The 24,713-nt window shown below is 37.3% G+C and overlaps 1 protein-coding gene across 1 annotated transcript in view; it reads right to left on the bottom strand.

Annotated features, from left to right (window-relative positions):
* The window catches only part of ACAD11 (acyl-CoA dehydrogenase family member 11), a 94,787-nt gene that overhangs the window by 64,975 nt on the left and 5,099 nt on the right, over positions 1–24,713 (bottom strand). The window contains exons 2-7 of the mRNA XM_019436507.2: positions 22,158–22,257; positions 19,385–19,510; positions 18,610–18,771; positions 16,881–17,045; positions 1,801–1,942; positions 1,315–1,436 (exon numbers count right to left, since the gene is read on the bottom strand). Coding sequence (XP_019292052.2) covers positions 1,315–1,436; positions 1,801–1,942; positions 16,881–17,045; positions 18,610–18,771; positions 19,385–19,510; positions 22,158–22,257 — 817 coding nt within the window. The remainder of the gene's footprint in view (positions 1–1,314; positions 1,437–1,800; positions 1,943–16,880; positions 17,046–18,609; positions 18,772–19,384; positions 19,511–22,157; positions 22,258–24,713) is intronic.

Genomic DNA, 24,713 nt, shown 5'->3' with positions numbered 1-24,713 from the left:
ATATGAATCCCAAGCAGGCTCTGCTGTCAATGCAGAGCTCAACATGGGGTTTGAACTCAGGAACCAGGAGATCATGACCTGAATCGAAACCAAGAGTGGGACGCTTAACCAACTGAGCCACCCAGGTGCCTCTCTTCTCCATGCTCTATGCTTTCAACATAGCACACTCTCCTCTCCCTTGCTTCTTCCACCCAAACACAATCAACTGAATCTCCTTAGTTTTATTTCTTCATGTAATTCTTTATGCAATAATATACCCTAACAGTTTTTCCATCATTTCCAATTTCATATTTATAGTTAGAATAGAATGTTTATGATCATCTCTAAGGTTACCACATATAATGTATGACATACATATTAATTTCAACATAACCCACGTCAAACTTTTGTTTGAAAAGAAAATCCATTTTAAATTCAAAGCCTATTCGTGGAAGCTGACAAATATAAAAAACATACCATAATCCCTATTTTGAGAAACCCATCCAATCAACGTGATTAACATGATTCTAAAACACAGGATGAAATGTAATACAACTATATCCTAGAAGACATTTCAGTTGTTCATGGATAGCATGGACTCTGGAGACAAGGGGAAAAAAACCTTAATTCTTTTCCCATTCTTTTTTGTTTCTGAAATCTCTTATTTACTTATTCCACCAAGCCCTAGCCTTTTGCCACTGATAAAGCATCTCAGTTTCTTAAATAAACTCCCGAGATTCAAAGCACATGGAAACTAAATCAGTATAAAGACAAATACGTTTCAGATGAAGCCATAATATAAAAAACTAAATGTATGCTCAATTTCCTCTCAAAATTAATCACATAAATATGACCTTGTTAGAAAATGGAAAATTTTACTCATCTATTCTCTCAAAAACATATATTAAGAGGCAACTATATTCTAGGTACTATGCGAGGCTTTGGGACATGCAAAAATTATTTCTTTCTTTATCATGGCCCTTGTTAATAAATGGTTTTATATTTGAAGCAAACATCATTAAAAGATTTTAGCTCTTTCTTAAAATGGATATTCAGGTAATACCGAATCTTCACATGGCTTTCTCTTTTTCTCTTTATGTCTTTCTCCCCTCCCCTCCCCCAAAAGTGATAACACATTTTGCTACTCGGTTTTTTCCCTTGCCAAGTTCCTATTCTGTAAATTCTGGATTCATATTCAACCATATTTGGTATTTGTCATTATCGAAAGCAAAATGATCTAAGGACAAAGAATATAAAACTCCTGAAGACCAGAAAATATTGTGAACATTACATTAATAAATAAAAGTGAAACACAGGTTAAAAAGAGTGAATTACCTGTGCTATGCTAGCCATTTTAAAATATGCCAGGGCAATAAAGAAATTCCAGTTAGGAAGAATAGAATTAATTCCTCTGCAGCGGCAATATATTGAAATCATTTCTTCCATTGATGGTATCCCTATAAAAATAGCACATACTGTAAAATTTAATGAAAGATATCATGGTGATTATTTCAAACTGTAATAAAATTGCATATGTGTATAAAACTGAATATAATAACCATTAATCTGAATAACAAACATGTTCTGAATGTTGACTTCTAAAAAGAATGATGTATATAAAAAGGCTATATTTTATCATAAATTGCTAAAAGTGAAATGCTATGTTCAGAAAAATCAAGAACAAAATGATTTAGAAACATTTCAAGAAATTAATTAAAAGTTCTTAACTAAAATTGCTATATAATCTTACCTTTTAATTATGAAGAATAATAAATATAATTTTATATTAATAGCAATTTAGGCAACATGATGGTTTCATACCTATGTTTTCTTGAAAATAAGAACTTTGATTTGGCATTGGAACTGTCCTTGGCCAAAAGTAGAACATGGAGAGATGAGCTAAGTCTGACAAAGGATGACCAATGGTTGAAAGCTCCCAATCCAGTACAGCTATAACTCGAGACTGCAATTAAAAATGAAAAGGTTTTAACATATTTAATACAAAACTAAAACAAGGAAATAAATGAAATCCTGTTTTTCATCAAAAGCAAATCTGAGGCCATAGTTTGCAGTCTTTACCTACAATGGCACATTGCATTTATCAAATAACTCATTAGCCTTGATCATGTAGAGCCAAGTCCTCTGGCTCCATTATTGGCCCTCAGTTCTCCTACATTTTACTTTATATACCCTTACTATCTCTACTAATGAGTGGAGGCAAAAGCAGTTGAAATTGCTCAACTGAGAGTTAACTACAGTAAAGAAGAAACTGTAGTAATTACTGGGGTGTCTGAGTGGCTCAGTCAGTTAAGCGTCTGACTTGGGCTCAGGTCATCATCTCGCAGTTTGCGAGTTCGAGCCCCACGTCGGGCTCTGGACTGACAGCTCAGAGCCTTGAGCCTGATTCAGATTCTGTGTCTCTGCTCCTCACCCACTCACACTCTTTCAAAAATAAACAAACATCAAAAAATTTTTTCTTAAAGAAACTGTAATAATTACTTATAATTCAAGCATCTATGCCAAGTCATGTATAGTTAAAGAGTTTGCTCTGGTGAAAAATCTTTCTGCACAACAAACATTACACTCTTAGGGCAACAGTAATTTTTAAAATGAGTTATTTCCTGTTGTAGATACAAAAATATAATTGTTTAAAAGATGTTATTTGTTTTATGTAGATAAAATTCACAATCATATGGCAGTATCATAAAATAGTCATGTAATCTGGAACCAATAAAACAGAAAACTTTCCCCATTCTACTTTGTAACACAGGCTATTTGGGGTGCTTGGGTGGCTCAGTCAGTTAAGTGTCTGACTCTTGGTTTCAGTTCAGATCATGATCTCACGATTTCATGAGTTCAAACTCCATGTCGGGCTCTGTGCTGACAGTGTGGATCCTGCTTGTGATTCTGTCTCCTGCTCTCCGCCCCTACCCCACTTGTGTTGTCTCTGTCTCCCTCAAAATAAACAAACTTAAAAAAAAAACATAGGCTATTCAACTGTAAATATAAGAGAAAAAGCAACTTGCAGAATATGTAGAATGTGTACAGTTTATCCTATTTTTGTTTAAATAAAAAGGTTATAAACCAATACCCAAAGTTGAAAGGATATACAACAAACTAATGGCAATGGCTGTGGTTATTTCAAGGTATGGAGGCAGGAGAAAGGAATGGGGGTATAGAGGGGGGAACCTCCACTGGAAGTTTCTGTACAGAGGAGTGACATGATAGGGTTCATATTTTAGGAGGGTCACTCTGGCTGCTATAGACTATAGAGGGGCCAGTGAGGAGGCTACACCAATCATCTAGACAAGATTATCCAAGCCAGATAAAACAGCAGGCTCAGCTAGGCAATGCAGGTTACTGGGTTCCATGCCTTTATATGACTTTGTATGTGCTTATACTCCCCCTGCCCCTCTGGCACACTCATATTGTAACTTTGTGGGAGGGCACAAATTTTGGAATAAGACAGACCTATATTCAAATCATACCTCCACTATTGAATGACTGTGTGACTCTGAACCATCTAGTTAACCTCTCTGAGCCTCAAATTTTCTCAGCCATAATATACCTCTTGCATAGAGTTAGTGGGCAGATTAAATGAGGGCAAGTAGCATGTGGTGTTTGTTTACCAGTTCCTAGCAAAGTAACTGTCACATAATAGGTGGCCAATATTCAATAAGTACAGAGGCTGGCATATAGTGGGCATTCAAAAATTTTCTATTATAACTAAAGGAAAAATTGATTACCCCCTCTTCCATGATTTGACTTAATAAGACCTTTTATTGTTGTGGTTATAGTGTATTGTAAATTACTATATGAGCTAGATTTGTTAAGAAAACAATAAAAAGGATTGGGTGCATTTTTCTCTATATTAATTTATTTGTTTCTATGCTCTTACCATCCAGGGAAAGGAGATGAGATACTTGCTTATGCTATAAATGTTTACCTTTTTTTCAATGAAGCCTGGGAATCTTCTCTGTAGTTAAATTTATCTAAAACATTTTTAGGTAATCACACAAAGCTATAAAACAATGGCTAGTAAGAAACGTTGATGGTTCATCAAACTTTATAAATTAGTGTAAAGCAGCAATAGTTTATGAGAACACCATCTACACCTGTTTGTGTACAGAGCTGTAACAAACTCAGTCTAAGTCCTAGTGGTTAAAATGAACATTTACTAGTTCATCTTCCTGCTAACGAACTTATTAATAAAATGACTTCTGACAGTTTTTCTGAAACCTCAGCACAAATTCCTTTTCATTTTGCTGATTATCCTCTACATTGAGTTTTATTTTTCCAAGTGTGCTTTCTGTACTACTGGATTTTATTAAAATGTGTGTGTGTGTGTGTGTGTGTGTGTGTGTGTGTGTATTACCTTTTCAAAACAAAAGAAACACATGCGATCCAACATTACACACAGGAGATGAAGAAGGCAGGGAAGAAGATGTTAATAGAATTTTAAATAAAAAGATGAAACTAGAGGTAAGGTTATTTTGTTAGTGTGGACAGTTAAACATTGCTTCAAGTTTTCAATGGGCAAAATAAAGTGTGAAGCATGACCAGTCAAAATGTTTACAGCATATACAGATTAAAAATAAATCAGCTGCTTCAGAGTGACCACTTTTCTTGGCAATGAAGCTTAAGAAAAATCTGACCCATCAACCTGCATGAAACAGATATTTGTTGGGGCTCCTGGGTGGTTTGGTCTGTTAAGTGACTGATTCTTGATTTTGGCTCAGGTCATGATCTCATGGTTTTTGAGTTCGAGCCCCGCACTGGACTCTATGCTGGCAGTGCAGAGCCAACTTGGAATTCTCTCTCTCTCTCTCTCTCTCTCTCAATCTCTGCCCCTCCCCAACTCACATGTGCACTGTCTCTCAAAATATATAAATAAACTTAAAAAAAAAGAAAGACTGTATAGAGTATATAGAGTGCTAAAATGTCTTCAACAATGTAAAGAGGACTTCAAGGGGCCTGTGATCCCCAGAAAGCAGCTTGTGCCAGAAAGTGACTACAAGGACAAAAATGAACTAAGCAGAAGGCAAGACAATAAACTGAGAGTGGGAATCTAAATGAGAAAAGCAACTTCATAGTTTGCAAAGAACAGAAAAGATCTGAAAAAAAAAAAACCGTGTATATAAGTCATAGATTTTATGAAAAGATGAGATTACAGCCTAGATGAAATTAAGCAACATACATATGTCCCAGATTCTGTTAACGTGATTCATGACTTTATTCTCAAGCAAAAATAAAATGACCCAAGATTAGGGTTAGAGACTATTATAAAGTCAAGAGGTGAGAAGAATCTGGAAGATTAAAAAAATATAAGGTCAGGAAACTTTATAACTCTTATATTACTTGTATATATCCACAGTCAAAGAATTAATTTAATTGATAATAAAGAAAATACTTTTTGAAATAACTGATCCATGCCCACATGGGCCAGGCAGGATAAGAAGTCAAATAGAGTCATAAGGGGTTCATGGATTCTAAAGAGTGAGCAATCAAATTTGTAGCATCTTGGGGAGGTATAAAGAAATAAGAGGGGTGCCTGGGTGGCTCAGTCAGTTCAGTGTCTGACTCTGGATTTGGGCTCAGCTCACGATCCCAGGGTCATGTCAAGCATGAAGCCTGCTTAAGATTCTCTCTCTCCCTCTGTCCCTCTCCCCACTTGTGTGCTTTCTCTCTCTTTTAGAGAGAGAGAGAGAGAGAGAGAGAGAGAGAGAGAGAGAGAGGGAGAGAGAGGCAGAGGCACCTGGGTGGCTCAGTCAGTTAAGCATCCGACTTCAGCTCATGATCTCACAGTTTTGAGTTCGAGCCCCACGTTGGGCTCTGTGCTGACAGCTCAGAGCTTGGAGCCTGCAGATTCTGTGTTTCCCCCTCTCCTTTGCTTGTGCTCTCTCAAAAATAAATAAATGTTAAAAAAAAAATTAAAGATTAAAAAAGAGAGAGAAATAGAGGGTAAAGAGGGTGTGGTCAAAGACAAGGGGTTTCAATTTCTTTTTTACTTTTAATTTTTTTTTAATCTTTACTTTTGAGAGAGAGAAAGAGAGAGAGACAGACAGACAGACAGAGTGTGAGTGGGGGAGGGGCAGAGAGAGAGGGAGACACAGAATCCGAAGCAGCTCCAGGCTCTGAGCTGTCAGCACAGAGCCTGATGCGGGGCTCAAACTTACAGACCACAAGATCATGACCTGAGCTGAAGTCAGACGCCCAACAGACTGCGCCACCCTGGCAACCCAAGGGGTTTCAATGAAGTTGACCAATTCCAATAGGGGGGAAAAGCAGTATGATGTAGAAAAAAATATACAACACTGCAAGTCTATAGGCCTGAGTTCAAAACCTGGCTTTACTACCACTGAGCACTTACTAAAGAGTATTTTTAAAATATCTGTAATGTAAAGGGGTTGAAAAAAACCCAAATGCCACATCTTTTCTAGCAATAAAATTAAATTTTATAACTATGCCTCTCCTCAACTACACTAACATTTAAGAGATGATGGAGAAAATTAAAAAGAAAAAGCCATTTAAGGGGCGCCTGGGTGGCTCAGTCGGTTAAGCGTCCGACTTCAGCTCAGGTCACGATCTCGCGGTCCGTGAGTTTGAGCCCCACGTCGGGCTCTGGGCTGATGGCTCAGAGCCTGGAGCCTGCTTCCGATTCTGTGTCTCCCTCTCTCTCTCTGCCCCTCCCCTGTTGATGCTCTGTCTCTCTCTGTCTCAAAAATAAGTAAAATGTTAAAAAAAAAAAAGCCATTTAAATACGTTTTGTTTGCATATCAAATCTTTTTTCTTCATAAATTAATATATAGAAGGCTTTAAGATAGAGGACTTCAGAAGAAGTTACCTGTTAATGTTATCTGAAATATATCTGACTACTAATTAATGAATACAGATGAAAAGGTTTATCTGTTTTTAGTTAAATATACTTGTTTTTCAAGTTGAAATGCACACTAAACTCCTTAAACATTTCTCTGCCAAATAGGTAAGATCTTGTTTAAAAAATTAACAAGGGGGCACCTGGGTGGCTCAGGTGGTTGAACATCTGACTCTTGATTTCAGCTCAGGTCATGATCCCAGGGTAGTGGGATTAAGCCCTGTGTTGGGCTCTGCATTGAGCGTGGAGCCTGCTTAGGAAACTCTCTACTCCCTCTGCATCTTTCCCCTGCTTGCACTCTTTCTCTCTCTCTCAAAAAAAAAAAAAAAAAAAAAAAAAAAAAAATTAACAATATTTTTCAGGAAAACTGGATTTCTTCTAAACATTGCAGTAAGCATGTTGTACTACTGAAATACTCGCTCAATCATGCTTCAAATACTTTACATATAAGTAAATGGAAAATAGGGATTGCAAAACTGAGTAATAAGCTTTGGTTTTGCCATACCCTTTTTAGTAATCCTTTACTGGCTTACCACACACATTCCTGGAAGGTTTATCATTTAGATTTGTTTTTGTCTTCTTTCTTATGTTTTCTGACGACAAAAATAAAACATGCTATTCTTCGGAAAAAACACAAAATGATAAAACCTCAAACCTTGTACATTACAGAAAAGTACAACTTATAAGTCTCCTATAATTTGATCCCCTACAACCACTGCTTAAGTTTTAGTACGTATTATGAAATACTTACTTTTACCTTACTAGTTTTATGAAGAATAGAGCTTGATAGGCAATTTTAGAAAAATAAAATAGAGAAAGAGAGGAAAAAAATGGGAAAGAAAAAGAGAATTGAAACAAGTTGAGCACAGCTATGCCAGGTACTAGCTACTTGCTCCAAACTGACTATTTCATTTTAGCTTCCCAGCAACCCTGAAATTTTGGTATTTCTTTATCCAACTTAAAAGGCACACAACGTCAATTCCCTGGCTTTGAAACATACTACAGTTGTGTGAGATCCATTTGGGAAATTTGGATGACAGGTATATAAGACCCCTCTGTACTCATTTTACAACTTCTTGTGAGTCCATAATTATTTTAAAATAAAAAATTAAAATAAGTGAGTGGTTCAAATAGTAGCATAGGAAAACCTTGAACTCAACTCTTCCACAAACATCATATCTTCAGCTCCATATAGAACTGTCTCTGAAAAAGACCTGAAAACTAGCTGAACAGCTCCACCACAATAAAGGATAAAAAGGCTACATCAAGGGCACCTGGCTGGCTCAGTCAGTGAAGCATGCAACTCTTGATCTTGAGGTTGTGAGTTTGAGCCCCATGTTGGGTGTGGAGATAACTTAAAAATAAAATATTAAAAAAGGGGGGGGTACATCAAGATGGGTAGGAGAGGTAGAGATGTAGTCTCACCAAAACCCCACACTCCAGTGTGGCAACCCACAAGCAGGAGGGATCCCACAAATATGGACTATATCCCTGAGGAGTGTGGGGTTCAAGCCCCATATGAGGTATTCCCATCCTTGGGAACTGCACCAGGGAGATGAGCCTCCAAAATGTCTGGCTTTGAAAACCAAAACACCAGAAGAACCAAAAGGCTCCAGGAAATGGAGACTCCACTCTTAAAGGGCTCATGCACAGACTTACCCATCTTGGATCCCAGCACAAAAGCAGCAGGTTGGAAAGAACTTAGATCATATATGAAAAGATTTACTGGCTAATCTTAAATCATCTGTGGGAGTGGCAGGGGTCTATTCGAACTCTCTCTGGGGATAAAGATGATGGCAGGTGCCATTTTTGCATTCTCTATCTTGCTAGTGCTGCTTGCCCTGGCCCTGTGCTACCAAATGGCTCTGCCTCACTGACCTCAGCAAATAGGCTACCCAGCTGGGTGCTCCCTTGAGGCCTCACCCCAGTAAATCCAATGGATGGTACTGTCCTGACCCATCCCTCCCTATGGCCCCACCAAAGCTGACAGGTGTATGCTGTCCACAGAAGGGATACCTCTTGAGTGCCTGGCTCTGGTGGCCAGGGGGTTTGCATTTCTGGGCCCCATGGTGGCTGAAATGATCAGAGAGACAGTCCTTGGCAGGCTACCACCCTCAGGGGACTGCACAGAGAGCAGACTGAAATACATTCTACCTTCCTGAGACCTCTCCTTTAAGACTGGGAGAGATAGCAGTTGTGCTTAATACATAGAAACAAAGACAGAGAATCAAGCAAAATGAGGTAAAGGGAATAGGTTCCAAACAAAACAACAAGATAAAACTCCAGAAAAAATCTTAATGAAATGGAGATAAATAATTTACCTGATAAAGAATTCAAAGTAATGGTCATAAAGATGCTTACCGATTTCAGAAGAGTAGATGAACACAGCAAGAGCTTCAACAAAGAGATTGAAAATATAAGGAAGTACCGAACAGAAATTAGAAAGCTGAAGAATGCAGCTACGGAACTGAAAGATACACAAGAGGGGTTCAACAACAGACTAGATGAAGCTGAAGAAAGGATCAGTGACCTAGAAAATGGGGGAGTGAAACTCACCAAAATCTAACAGCAAAAAAAAAAAAATTTGAACAGTGACAATAGTTTAAGGGACCTATGAAACATCAAGTGGAATGACATTTGTGTTATAGGGGTCCAAGAGAAGAGAGAGAGAGAAAGGAACAGAAAACTTATTTGAAGAAATAATGACTGAAAATCTCCCTAACTTAGGGAAGGAAACAGAGTTGCAGATGCAGGAGTCCAGGACCAGACAGCTTTACTGGTGAATTCTATCCAACTTTTACTAAGATTTAATATCTATCCTTCTCAAACTCTTCCAAAAAACTGAAGAGAATGGAATGCTTCCAAACTCATTTTATAAGCCAGCATTACCTCGATACCAAAGATAGGCAAGACACCAGAAAAACAGAAAATTACAGGCCAATATCCCTGATGAACATAGATGCAAAGATCTTCAACAAAATATTAGCAAACAAATTCAACAATACATTGAAAAGATCATACAACATGATGAAGTGGAATTTATTCCAGGGATGCAAGGATGTTTCAACATGTGCAAATAAATCAATGTTACATACCACATTAAGAAAATGAAGGCTAACAATCATGTGATCATCTAAGTAGATGTGGAAAAAACATCTGACAAAATTCAATATCCATTTATGATAAAAACTCTCAAAAAAGCTATTATAGTGAATGTACCTCAACCTAAAAAGGCCCATATATGATAAGCCCACAGCAAACATACTCAATGGTAAAAAGCTGAAAACTTTTCCTCTAACAATCAGGAACAAGACATGAATGCCCACTCTTGATACTTTCATTCAACATAGTGTTGGAAGTCCAGAGCAATTACGTGAGAAACAGAAATTAAAATGCATCTAAATTGGAAAGGAAGAGGTGAAACTGTCACCATTTGTGGACAATATGATTCTACACATAGAAATTTCTACAAGACTCCACCAAAAAAAAGTATTACAATAAACAAATTCAGTAAAGTTGCTGGATACATAATCAACATACAACACTGTTGTGTTTTTATGCTGTAACCACAAACTATCAGAAAGAGAAATTAAGAAAACAGTTCCACTTACAACTGCACCAAAAAGAATAAAATACTTAGGACTAAGTTTAACCAACCAGGTAAAAGATCTGTATAATGAAAACTATACAACACTGATGAAAGAAACTGAAGAACACACAAACAAACGGAAAGATATCCCATGCTCATAGACTGAAGAATATTATTAAAATATCCATATTATCCAAAGCAATCTATAGATTCAGTGCAATTCCTACCAAAATTCCAGTAGAATTTTCCACAGAAATAGAACGAAGAATCTTAAAATTTGTATGGAAGCACATGAGATCCCATATAGCCAAAGCCACCTTGAGAAAGAATAAAGCTCGAAGCATCATGCTTCCTGATTTCAATTACAATGCTATAATAATCAAAACAGTATTGGCACAAAATAGACATAAAGATAAATCAAACAGAATAAAGAGCCCAGGAAAAAACCCCACCCACATATGGTCAATTAATTTGTGACAAAGGAGGCAAGAATATACAATGGGGAAAAGACAGTCTCTTTAATAAATGGTATTGGGAAAATTGGACAGCCACATGCAAAAGAATGAAACTGAACCTCTATCTTTCACCATACATAAATGAAATCAAACTGGATTAAAGACTTGAATATAAGACCAGAAACCACAAAATTCCTGGAAGAAAACATAGGCAGTAGGCTATTTGACGTTGCTCTTGGCAGTATATATATACATATATGTATACATATATGTAACTGATTCCAGGCAAAGGCAACAAGTGCAAAAATAAACAAATGGAACTACATCAGACTAAAAACCTCTACACAGCTCTACAAACCTCTACAAACCTCCTTTATTGAAAGGAAACTCAATAAACTAAATAAAATAAAATTGAAAGGAAACTCAATAAAATAAAAAGGCAACCTCCTGAGATATCTGCAAGTCATATATTCATAAGGGGTTAATAGCCAAAATAGATAAAGAACTCATATAATTCAATAACAAAAAAACAATCTGATTAAATGACAGGCAGAAGATCTAAATAGACACTTTTCCAAAGAAGGCATACAGATGGCCAACAGTCACATGAAAAAAATGCTCAGCAACACTAATCATCAGGGAAATACAAATCAAAACCACAATGAGATATCATCTCTCACCTGTCATAATGGCTATTTTCAAAAAGATGGGAAATAGCAAGTGCTAGTGAGGATATGGAGAAAAGGGAACCTTTGTGCATCACTGGTGGGAATGTAGATCGATGCAGCCACTATGAAAAACAGTATGAAATTTCCTCAAAAGAAAAGAACACTACCACATGATCCAGCAACTCTACTTCTGTATATTTATATGAAGAAAATGTAGACGTTAATTAGAAAAGATATATGCACCCTTACGTTCACTGCAGTATTATTCACAATAGCAAAGATAGTAAAACAACTAAAGCATCCATTGGTGGATGGATAAAGATGTGAGATACACACACACACACACACACATTGGAATGCTATTCAGCCATAAAAAAGAATGAAAGCTTGCCATTTGTGACAACATGAATGGACTTTGAGGGTATAATGCTAAGTGAAGTGAATTAGACAAAGGAAGACAAATACCATATGATTTCACTTATATGTGGAATCTAAAAAAACAAAACCAACGAACAAGCAAAACAAATATAACCAAACTCATACATAACATGCAGAGAGCAGACTCATAGTTGCCAGAGGTAAGAAGGTATATGGTGTGGGTGAAATGGGAGAAGGGGTTAAGAGGTACAAACTTCCCCATAAAATAAGTAAGTCATGAGGATACAATGCACTAGAGTCTAGAGTCAACAACATTATATTGTATATTATGTGACTACATATGGTGAAGGGAGAAACAATACTTATTGTGGTGACTGTTTCATAGTATATGCAAGTATCAAATCATTATATTGTACACCTAAACTAATATAATGTTAAATATCAATTAGGCATCAATAAAAACAAATTAAAATAAAAACTGAAGCACAAAGAGAGGTTAAATTATTTGCTTTAAGGTCACATTGTCAGAGAATAAAAATTAAGCAGAAACATAGGATATAGAAATAGTGATTAATTAAAATAAATTCTTTCAACTTAGATTGATTCAGAAACATAAACACCTGCTTCATAAATGCTACAGTCATTGCTTTAAAGGAGGTAATAGAGTAGCATGTCCCCATTTATTGAGCATCCATATGGACTCTAGAGACGAAGATAAAAAAAAATTAAGACATAATCCTTATCCTCAAAGAAAAAAACTAAAAAGCCTTCAATCATAGTGTTAGGAATATATACAGGTGAGCACATACATACACATATTCAGCTCGCTATAGTCTAAGGATTGATTTTCTGATTTGTGGAGTGCCTTCACAAAAAAAGCATATAATCTAATATTTTCCCATTTACTTATGAAATCTAAAAAAGCGAGGTGGAGGGGTGCCGGGCTGGCTCAGTGGCTAAAGCATGCAACTCTTGATCTTGGGATCATGAGTTCAAGCCCCACACTGGGGGTAGAGTTCACTTAAGAAAATAAATAAATAAGAAGGGCATTAAAAAATAAGTAAATAAAAATAAAAAATGAGGTGGAAAAGATAAACTATTAAGCTATTTCACAGCTTTCAATGCCAGCACAGTGTATCTTTCCCTCTGACTGCTCTTACAGTTCATTTTGTAGGACATACTTTAGCACTTGGATATATATTGTTCTCTGCTGTTATATATTTTTCTCTACAGTTGTGTTTCGACCTCATTAAGAGCTGTACTTCCTTTCCAACTCCATCTTTCAGAGCAAATAGTTGGTAATGAATAAATGCTAGTTGACTTGTACTCTGCCAACCATATGTTACTTCCATAAAAAAATTAGCTACAATATTTAAATAGGAGGCAGAAATTAATTAAATTTAACTAATAATTATGAGATTATTGGGTATAAAGTAGAAGAAATTTTACTAGATACCATATAACTCTAATAAAAGATAAAGATACATGTCACAAATTGGTATTGCAGAGAAATAGCTTCATGCTGTGCCTCTAGAAGTTGTTTCTTTTTTAAAAAATAGTTGGAAGAACTACTGAATATTCTGCTTATCTAAAGGAAGTTGACACCTGTTTGGCAACTTTAATCCTATAAGAAGTGGTTTTCAAGAATAAATATTGTCAAAATGTCAATACTACCCAAAGCTATCTACACATTCAATGCAATCCCAATCAAAATCACACCAGCATTCTTCTCGAAGCTAGAACAAGCAATCCTAAAATTCACATGGAACCACAAAAGGCCCTGAATAGCCAAAGTAATTTTGAAGAAGAAGACCAAAGCAGGAGGCATCACAATCCCAGACTTTAGCCTCTACTACAAAGCTGTAATCAAGACAGCATGGTATTGGCACAAAAACAGACACATAGACCAATGGAATAGAATAGAAACCCCAGAACTAGACCCACAAACGTATGGCCAACTCATCTTTGACAAAGCAGGAAAGAATATCCAATGGAAAAAAGACAGTCTCTTTAACAAATGGTGCTGGGAGAACTGGACAGCAACATGCAGAAGGTTGAAACTAGACCGCTTTCTTACACCATTCACAAAAATAAACTCAAAATGGATAAAGGACCTGAATGTGAGACAGGAAACCATCAAAACCCTAGAGGAGAAAACAGGAAAAGACCTCTCTGGCCTTAGCCGTAGCAATTTCTTACTTGACACATCCCCGAAGGCAAGGGAATTAAAAGCAAAAATGAACTATTGGGACCTCATGAAGATAAAAAGCTTCTGCACAGCAAAGGACACAATCAACAAAACTAAAAGGCAACCAACAGAATGGGAAAAGATATTTGCAAATGACATATCGGACAAAGGGCTAGTATCCAAAATCTATAAAGAGCTCACCAAACTCCACACCCGAAAAACAAATAATCCAGTGAAGAAATGGGCAGAAAACATGAATAGACACTTCTCTAAAGAAGACATCTGGATGGACAACAGGCACATGAAAAGATGCTCAACGTCGCTCCTCATTAGGGAAATACAAATCAAAACCACACTCAGATATCACCTCACGCCAGTCAGAGTGGCCAAAATGAACAAATCAGGAGACTATAGATGATGGAGAGGATGTGGAGAAACGGGAACCCTCTTACACTGTTGGTGGGAATGCAAACTGGTGCAGCCGCTCTGGAAAACAGCGTGGAGGTTCCTCAAAAAATTAAAAATAGACGTACCCTATGACCCAGCAGTAGCACTGCTAGGAATTTACCCAAGGGATACATCAGCATACGGGCACTTGGACCCCAATGTTTATAGCAGCACTCTCAACAATAGCCAAATTATGGAAAGAGCCTAAATGTCCATCAACTGATGAATGGATAAAGAAATTGTGGTTTATATACACAATGGAGTACTACGTGGCAATGAGAAAGAATGAAATATGGCCCTTTGTAGCAATGTGGATGGAACTGGAGAGTGTTATGCTAAGTGAAATAAGCCATACAGAGAAAGACAGATACCGTATGTTTTCACTCTTATGTGGATCCTGAGAAACTTAACAGGAACCCATGGGGGAGGGGAAGGAAAAAAAAAAGAGAGGTTAGAGTGGGAGAGAGCCAAAGCATAAGAGACTCTTAAACACTGAGAACAAACTGAGGGCTGATGGGGGGTGGGAGGGAGGGGAGGGTGGGTGATGGGTATTGAGGAGGGCACCTGTTGGGATGAGCACTAGGTGTTGTATGGAAACCAATTTGACAATAAATTTCATATATTTAAAAAAAAAAAAAGAAGTGGTTTTCTAATAGGAGATTAAAAATTAAAAGGGAGTAACCATTTAGTACTTAGTGTTTTTGCCATTATTTTCAGCGTATTATGATTAATCCTAAATTTAAACATGTTGGTAGATGACACAAAATTCAAGAGATCTAGGTCTGAATTTTTCCTTCCTTGCTTAAGCAATGAGTAGAAAAGTACATGGTTACAGAACCCATAGAAAACCCTGAATTATTCAAAGATAGGCTCTTAAAATATTAGACACTTCTATGGTACAGATCAAATACAGGCCTGATCCTGCTAGGTTTAAAGGTATAAGCTTTAAAATTTTTTGTAGGTTATGGGGCACCTGGGTGGCTCAGTTGGTTAAGAAACCAACTTGGGCTCAGGTCATGATCTCACGGTTCGTGGGTTTGAGCCCCACGTCAGGCTCTGTGCTCACAGCTCAGAGCCTGGAACCTGCTTCGGAATCTGTGTCTCCCTCTCTCTCTGCCCCTCCCCCACTCACTCCCTGTCTCTCTTTCTCAAATATAAATAAACGTTAAAAAATTTTTAAAAAATTTTTTCCAAGTTATTAATTAGCATTGTTTAATTTTCCTAATCTATATTTAACAAAGTTATTTCAGAATTCATCAGTGCCATTAACAAAAGTCTACGCATACACATTTATAATTACATACACATAATTTTAATATCAAAATTTACTTTCCTATGTTTTCTGTCTTGCTGGTGAATGTACTCACGTCTTTATGCTATATTTGAATTCTTACTTGATACAGTACTACTTTGAATTATGACAGCAATGTAATTTACAATGCTATTTTTCTCCTGTCCTCTTCCTGTATGGAGAGAACATGAAATCCAGAAGCTTAGCACGCGAATTCAGAGCAGCTCTTACTGCCCTAAAACATCTCAGCATCTGAGAAAATTAATCAACCCAGAAAAAACTCTTTTTAACAAGTAGGATTCAGGAAACTATAAATCTTTCACATTAATGTCAGAATTAATATCTTGTTAAATGGCATACAGGTAATGAGGAGGACTGAGATGGTTTCCTCGCTCCCACCATATTCCTCCAATCCCAGACTTCACAGTCTGTGCTCAGTGGAGGGATTTATAGTTTTTAATTGTTTGAATCTTTTATAAAGATGACACTGTGTACATTTACACAGAGCAAGGTCACGTTAAGCTCATATAATTATTTCAAACCGTCAAAAGAGGCGTTTGGAATTCTGTCCTCTCTGAGCTTATAATAGTCACATTAAAAATTCTTCATGAGATAAGAAAAGGGAACTGAAGGTGAACCAAAAGAGCAAGAATATGGGTAAGCTAAATACTTGTTGTAGATGAAAAACTTTTCTGAAGAAAACAGTGACATGCATGTAAGTTCCCAAATCCCCTTTAAGCAGTAAGTCAGATACCCTGAGGATTGCACTTGGCCTTAAAAGTAGGCAGTTACCTATGCCATAAAATCTGTAGGACTCATTTCTGAAAGTTTTGAGTGGTGAAGACCGTACCAAAGAGGAAGAGTGAGGTTGGGTTGGGTTGGGTTGGGTTGGGTTGGGTTGGGTTGGGCTGGGCTCCATTGGAACCCTGAGGGGAATATCTAGCTAGTACTTGTGTCCCAAGTCAAAAGTGCTAAGACCTAATTAATTTATTATAAATACAGCTTAAATACCTCTGTAGGGTGGAAAACTATGTTATCTAGTTTGTAGTCTCCATGAATCAAATTTTCTTCATTGTCATTATCTGGCAAGTTTTTCATTAGCCAGTGAAATAGCTGGTTCATGGCAAGGATGTCCTGATGAGCTGCAGCTTTATATTGCTCTATCCAGGTTGATACCTAAAGATATATAAATACGAAAAATTGTAAAGTTGAACATAGAACTTAGGTTCTAAATTTAAACAAAATTCAATCATATCAAATTTGGTTTTATTCCTCAATGCTCCAGACAAATCCCTCTAAGTGACGTTCACATGAACCTAAAACATTTAAATCTCTCTTCCATCTAGTTCCCTTTTACTAACTTAGATTTTTATCAGGAAAAAAAATACTGGCACAGGGATCAAGAAATGTGGGTTCTAGCCTCTATTCTGCAACTATTTCGTGAAAGAATAAAAGAATGTACACAAACACATATATACACAAATAAAAAGGTATAGCAGATTTCTGGAAGGGTCACAAGAAACAAGTAATCTCTGAAAAAGGAAATATGGGGGCTGGGAGAAGAAGGGAGATTTTTACTTTTCATTTTAATACTTTTTCTTATTACCCACAGAATCTTCTAAATATATTTCAGGTATAAGGAGTGCAAAGACTTTTTATTGTTCTTAGAATCAAATACAAACAAATCAAATTATACTCAAAGTCCTCCATCAATTGAAACCATATTTTTCATCAGCTCATAGTTCTCTCCCCATTGCCCAAGGTATCTCTGGTCAACTTAGTGCAGTAAAGACCTTCATCTGTGGAATCATACAGACTCAAGTATAAATTATGCCTAAGCCACTTATTCACGTATTATTCGATATGCAGTAGCCCTTAGATTCCTCATGTGCAAAATGAGGGTAATAAATAATACCTATGTCTTAGGGTTATTATGAAGATTTTAAAAGAGTAGGTCAGCAACCTACCTACCATGGGGCCTGGCATAGTGTGAGTACTCTCTAAATCTTACTCCCTTCTCTCTTCCCTTAGCCCCCCTCAAAAAGACAGAAAGACAGACAGACAGACAGACATAGGCAAATAGTCCCATACATATCTGGTCTTGCTGTCTCTTTGGTTTGAAATGCTCACCATCTCTTCCCTATCACTCTAGATTTTCTCTTTACTTAAATACACAGTGCAAGACAGATCTCTCCCACAAAGCTTTCCCCACCCAAGTAAGGGCACACTGATATGCACCCTCTAAATAGAACAGCTCTCATGATGAGTACCAAACAATTTACTACTAGATTATATACTCCTTTATTCTATTTTCAAGTTTCACATAAATGAGATTCATGTATAGGTCTCTCAAAAAAATGTTCCTTTAGGGGAAGAACTTATTTCTATTTTCTTGATATTTAACAGTGTACTCAGGAAGTATTAAACACACACAATCGTGCTTAATAAATGTTAACTTCAAAAGGAAAACTGTATAGAAAACATATTGATAAATTAAGTGAAGAGGCATAAAAGCTTTAAATTTGCATCCATGTACATGTTGTTAGTTACAGAAGCTTAGGCTGAACAAACCTGATCTAAAAATATAAAATTATTTTCTGCTAACAAAAAGCCAATATAAAGGTTGATATTAAAAGTTATACCCAAATTTCAGGAAAGTATAATGGGTTTTTATTTTGACTAATCAAGGATATTATTTCCAAGAACTTGAGAAAAGGAGCTCTTCATGTGGACGCATTACCTGTCTTTTGCAGTACCCAGCACCTCTACCATATCCTTCCAGCTGCAACGACTGTACATTCAAGGAATGTAAACGAGCCAAGGTTTCTATCATGGCCATATATATGGCTGAGCGTTCTGCTGGGCTAACTCCAGGAATTGTAAAATCACGAAAGATTCGGCCCTATAGAAACAATTACAATAGATAATTTAAAACAAAATACATTTTTTCACTCCAATTACTTGTAATGTCATAATCCCCCATTGTCCACAAAAAAAAAATCAGGATAACAGTTTTCCAGCAAAAACAATTCTTTGTAGAATATGCTAGAAAAACATTCACTTAGGAAAACATGTTTAATAGAATATGTATGCCAAAGGGAAAATACAACGATATTCCAAAATGAACTTAATGGACAAAACTACTCTCAAGTTACAGTTTACAAAATAATTTTTTTTTTTTAAACACTTTGAATTTATTGTTCTTAAGGGATTGATATTCTCTTTGGAGTAGTATTTTTCTGTCCACCATCTGGAGGGTTTGGTTATTGCCACTACATATAGCTCTTTATTGCCATCTAGAGGAAAATTTGAGAATAAGTCAACACGTGCTAATTACTAAATTTGTTCCTAGTCTATTTCATCCCTCCTACACTGCCTGTGCTCAAATTCAAATGAAAGTTTAAGCCCTTGCAAAGCAAATTACCTAAAATGTTAACTAATAAACTATTATTTATTAACATCTAATTTTCACGATTAAAAATAAAAGCAACAATAAAGATTAAGTGTTAACTTACCTGCACATGTTCCATCATGTAAAATTCTGTTCCAATGATAGAAGCATCACTGCAGTACAATAAAGGCTTGGGAACGGGGAATCCAACTGAAAACAAAGCTTTCTGGACTTTAAATTCTCTATCAATCTAAATAGGATGATGGATTATTAAAAATTAGAAACACAGAAATTTAAGTTAAAAAAATTTTTTTTGATGTTTATTTTTGAAGGAGAAAGACAGAGTATGAGCAGGGGTAGGGCTGAGAGAGATAGAGAGGGAGACACAGAATCCGAAGTAGGCTCCAGGCTCTGAGCTGTCAGCACAGAGCCTAACATGGGGCTCAAACCCATGAACTGCAAGATCATGACCTGAGCTGAAGTCAGAGGCTCAACTGACTGAGCCACCCAGGTGCCCCAATTTAAGTTTTAATTAATTTTTTTTAAGTAATCTTTACACCCAGTGTGGGGCTTGAACTCCTGACCCTAAGATAAAGAGTCATGTGCTCTTCCAACTGAGCCAGCCAGGTACCCTAGAAACACAGAAATTTAATAACTATTTGTGACCTTACATTAATGTTAGAAATCAATTTTATTTAAAAAATTTTTTAATATTAGGGTGCCTGGGTGGCTCAGTCAGTGGCTTCGTCAGTTTGGGTCATGATCTCACATTTCGTGGATTTAAGCCCTGCATTGGGCTCTGCTGACAGCTCAGAACCTAGAGCCTGCTTCAGATTCTGTGTCTCCCTTTCTCTCTGCCCCTCTCCTGCTTGCACTCTGTCTCTCTCTCTTTCTCTCTCTCAAAAACAAATACGTAAAAAAATTTTTTTTAATTTTTTAATGTTTATTATTTATTTTTGAGAGGGACAGAGAGAGAGAGAGACAGAGAAACAGACAGAGTACAAGTAGGGGAGAGGCAGAGAGAGAGGGAGACATAGAATCCGAAGCAGGCTCCAGGCTCTGAGCTATTAGCACAGAGCCTGACATGGGGCTTGAACTCACGGACCATGAAATCATGACCTGAGCCAAAGTCAGATACTTAACCAACTGAGCCACCCAGGCACCCCTACAAATCAATTTTAAAACAGTATCAACAAATGACCTGGGGGGTAATATTTTCCTTAAAAGTAGTCATGTAGTCATAGCAATTATTACAATTATAAATTAGGCCAGCACTTAAAAAAAAAAAAAAAAGAAATTTAATTAGTCTAAAGGATAGCACATGAATGGGGCTTCATCCTGGCTCTGCTCATATGAAGGCAACAGTTCCTGATCACAATATTTCACAAATTTCATAATATTTCACAAAGAGATGTTCTCAGCAATTCACGGCTCACTGGCTTGCTCTCATTTACTCTTTCTCTCTTTTTCTGTCTCTCAAGGGGGCTCAGGCAAGTCTCTATTCTAAGGCTCTGAGCACAGTCAGCTACATGGTGGTGGGGGAGGCCAGTGAGTGTTGGTAGAAGGGAAAAGCACTAGCTTTTCTGGAGATCTAAAGAGGTATTTGTTTCTAAAGCAGAGGATGGGAATCCTTCCTGGTATCCAAGGCTGCCATGGAGTTCAAGATAACCATGGGGAAAGGAGGCAAAGAGACGTAAGCTAACACTGAAACAGGAACCCAATATGATAAAAGGGTCTCCTCAACCAGGACAGATATATGAGCCTATCACTCAGGACCTCAGGACATGGCTCACAGCAGAGCTGTGATGCTGACTTATCTGGCCCCAGACTCAGCGGTGACTGATGACTTCTAAGGAGGAGAAACCACGCAGCTCACTTTGACAGCTGTAATAAAGCAGCAGTTGATAAAGATTAACTAGAGCAGGGACATGACTAAACAATGACCAAGGTGAGAGAAGCCAGCAGAGCCATAGGCTGTGACAGAAGTGTTTGTAAGCACCCTGGTGCTGGAATGATGACCTGAGCTGAAGTCCAATGCTTAGCCAACTGAACCACCCAGGTACCCCTCCTCAAGTCCTTTTTAAAAACAAAAAGGGATACAATTCAAGTGAAATTTTCATCTGATAAATAAAATACATTATCTATTATTTAATAACATGAGATGACTTTTAAAGCAATTTAGGGGCGCCTGGGTAACTCGTTGGGTTAAATGTCAGACTTCGCCTCAGGTCATGATCTCACAGTTCATGAGTTTGAGGCCCACACTGGGCTCTGTGCTGACAGCTTGGGCCTTGCTTCGGATTCTCTTTTTCCCTCTCTCTCTGCCCTTCCCCTGCTTGTGAGTGCTCTCTCTCAAAAATAAACACTTTAAAAAATAAAAAATAAAAGCAATTTAAAATGTTTTTTTGTGTGTGTGCATAAAAAGCATTTATTTGTCAACAAAGAATTATTGCATTTGTAGAGGTGCCTGTATGGCTCAGTTGGTTGAGTGTCCAACCCCTGATTTCGGCTCAGGTCATGATCCCAGGGTCACGGGATCGAACCCGGTGTTGGACTCCACACCAAGTGTGGAGCCTGCTTGGGATTCTCTCTCTTTCTCTCTCTGCCTCTCTCTCTCTCCCTCTCTCCCCCGACTCCTGCTCCTCTCCCCTGCTCGTGTACTCTAAAATTTAAAAAAAAAGGGGGGGGGGTGTCTGGGTGGCAGTTGAATGTCTGATTCTCGATTTTGGCTCAGGTCATGATCTCACATTTCATGAGTTTGAGCCCTGTGTCGTGTTCCGTGCCATCAGCAAGGAACCTGCTTGGGATTCTCTCTCTCCCTCTCCCTCTGCCTCTCCCCTGCTCTCTTTCTAAAATAAGTAAACTTAAAAAAGAATTATTGCATTTGTACACCATACCTTATGTGCTTTAGGAAGAAGTGATCCAGATGGTTTTTTTCTGAGTACATATGCTTGATAGCCCTTCTGGAGATAAAAGGTTGGATTGGACTGTCCTGATCTGGGTAAGAGTAGAGAAAAGGTCTATTACAAAGATATATTTTCCTTCCCCAAATGCTACCAAGATGTCAAAAGAAGCACAAAATGAAAATAAATAAATTTCAGTGCTGGGAAATCAACAGAGGTGCTACCAGCAGCTCAAAACACTAGTTTTGGGATGATATAAAGCAGATAACACAGTGGCAGCTGGAGAATCTGTAATCCACAGAGGTAGAAGAGAGGACCTCACTCCCTGCCTGTAAATCATGAATTTTATCAGTAGTACCCCTAGAACAATGCCTAGATCTAAGTAAATGAAGGCTGGGAAAAGAAATTGTATGTGATCAGTCAGAAAATTAATTAAAGGATGCTGGAATAGGTGGGTAAATGGCTCCTCATCTGCTGTTAGAGATATAACCCCCAGATGCTTCACCAAGGCTAGCACCTAAGTATAGCTCTCCACAATGGGAATTCTGGTAAGAGAGAAGTGTCTGGACCAGGGTGAACATCTGGGCCAGGGAAATACAACAGTGCCCCAAGGAACTCATAGATACCAGGGCATTGGCTTTCCCTGCAAGGAGAGCAAAAATTCTCACATGGACTAAAAATATCGTCCAGATATCAAAACTATTCAATTTACACCTTCATTCACAATATAGCAGTTTAGAATTACCCAGCTTTTGAAGATTCCAAAAGCATGAAAGAGAGGCCTTAAACAAATAATTAAAAGAATCAGTCTCTGAAGTAATAGGTAATAGGAAGTGAAAAAAAATCTTTGAAGTTTCTCCCTAGGCCTTTAGCTTCTATCTGCAAAGGACAAAACTAGTACAGATTGAATGCAGTAGCAGCTCCATTGTCTACATCTTTCTTCTACAAGCCAGACCCATCCTTCCCAGGAATCATATCTAAGAACACTGATTTTGGCACCATCTAAACCTGTGTGGGTGCCTTTTAACATGGAAAAATAGAGATCATTGCCAGTGGTCAAGAATGGGATCACCTCAAGCTATGTTGATTATTGGGACATGGGAAAATTTATTTGTGATGCTACAAAGAGCAATGAAACTTACAACATTTTTTTTAATGCCAAAAGTCTGATTGATGCATTTTTTGATGATGCAATCATATATGAAGTACCAGCCTTTCAAGATAGTAAATGACATAAGTGAAATATAAAGAAAAAGCAAAAACCTTTTTATTGAAGATAGAGTTACCATATGACCCAGCAATTCCACTCCTAGGTATAGATCTAAGGGAACCGAAAATACATTTGTATAAAACCTTGTCCGTGAATGTTCATAGCAGCATTATTCACAACAGCCCCAAAATGGAAATAACCCAAATGTCCATTAATAGACGGATGTATAAACAAAATGTAACACAGCCATATAATGGACTGTTAGCCATAGAAGGAATAAAGTTCTGATACATACCGCAACAAGAATGGGCTTTGAAAACATGACGCTAAGTGAAAAAAAGCCAGTTACAAAAGACCATGTGTTATATGATTCCACTTCTTTGAAATGTCCAGAGTATGTAAATCCATAGGGACAGAAAGTGGATTAGTGGCTGCTAAGGGATGGGAGGAGGGCAGAATTGGTAGGTAAGGATTGCTTTCTAGGTTGATGGAAATGTTCTGGAAATAGAGGTGCTGGTGACACAACATTGTGAATATACTAAAACCCACTAAGTTGTATATTTAAAAATAGTTCAAATTTTAAATGTTATATAAGATAAATTTTGTCTCAAAAAAATCCCAGTGACACTATACTTCAACAGAAAAATAAATTAAAAAATACATATTTCTGTTAAAAAAATCTCACCAAATTAAAATCTTCTCCTCTGTGTACATATATACTATGGTTCCTAAAAAGAACCCCCCAAAATGCAGAAGCCCACCTTGGGAAGATCATCACCAACACTGTGCACATAGTAATGGCTAACTTTAATCACTCTAAACATCAGGTTGCCATATAATCCAGAAACCACTGATGGTACCAATATGATAAGAATCATCAATAAGCCAATAGCCATAGCTATTGTTTAGGAGTTGGACAAGATATTTGGTGCTGAAAGAAATGTGTTGCTATAACCAAAGAGGTGGTATTTTTGATTTGCCAAATCTTAGTTAACAAAGATGGAATCTTCGTATTTAAGTATGCAGTTAGGGAAATTCACTCGGCTGGAGAAGACTTTGATTAGACAATCAGTCTCACAAAACCTAATTGACTACCCTCTGCACTAGTTCACTTGGAAACATACAAAGTCAGGGGTGTCTGGGTGGCTGTCAGTTAAGTGGCTGACTGTTGATATTAGCTCAGGTCATGATCACATGGTTTGTGAGCTTGAGCCCTGCATAAGGGCTCAATGCTGACAGCACAGAGCTTGCTTGGGATTCTCTCTCCCTCTCTCTCTGTCCCTCTTTCCCCCTCAAAATAAATAAATAAACTTAAAAAAAAGAAGAAGAAGAGGAAGCAT

This window comes from Panthera pardus, unplaced genomic scaffold (assembly GCF_024362965.1).
Source record: "Panthera pardus isolate Hobbes unplaced genomic scaffold, ASM2436296v1 HiC_scaffold_16, whole genome shotgun sequence".
NCBI lineage: Eukaryota > Metazoa > Chordata > Mammalia > Carnivora > Felidae > Panthera > Panthera pardus.
The sequence above is the reverse complement of the archived record's forward strand: the minus strand, read 5'-3'. Positions and strand labels throughout refer to the sequence as shown.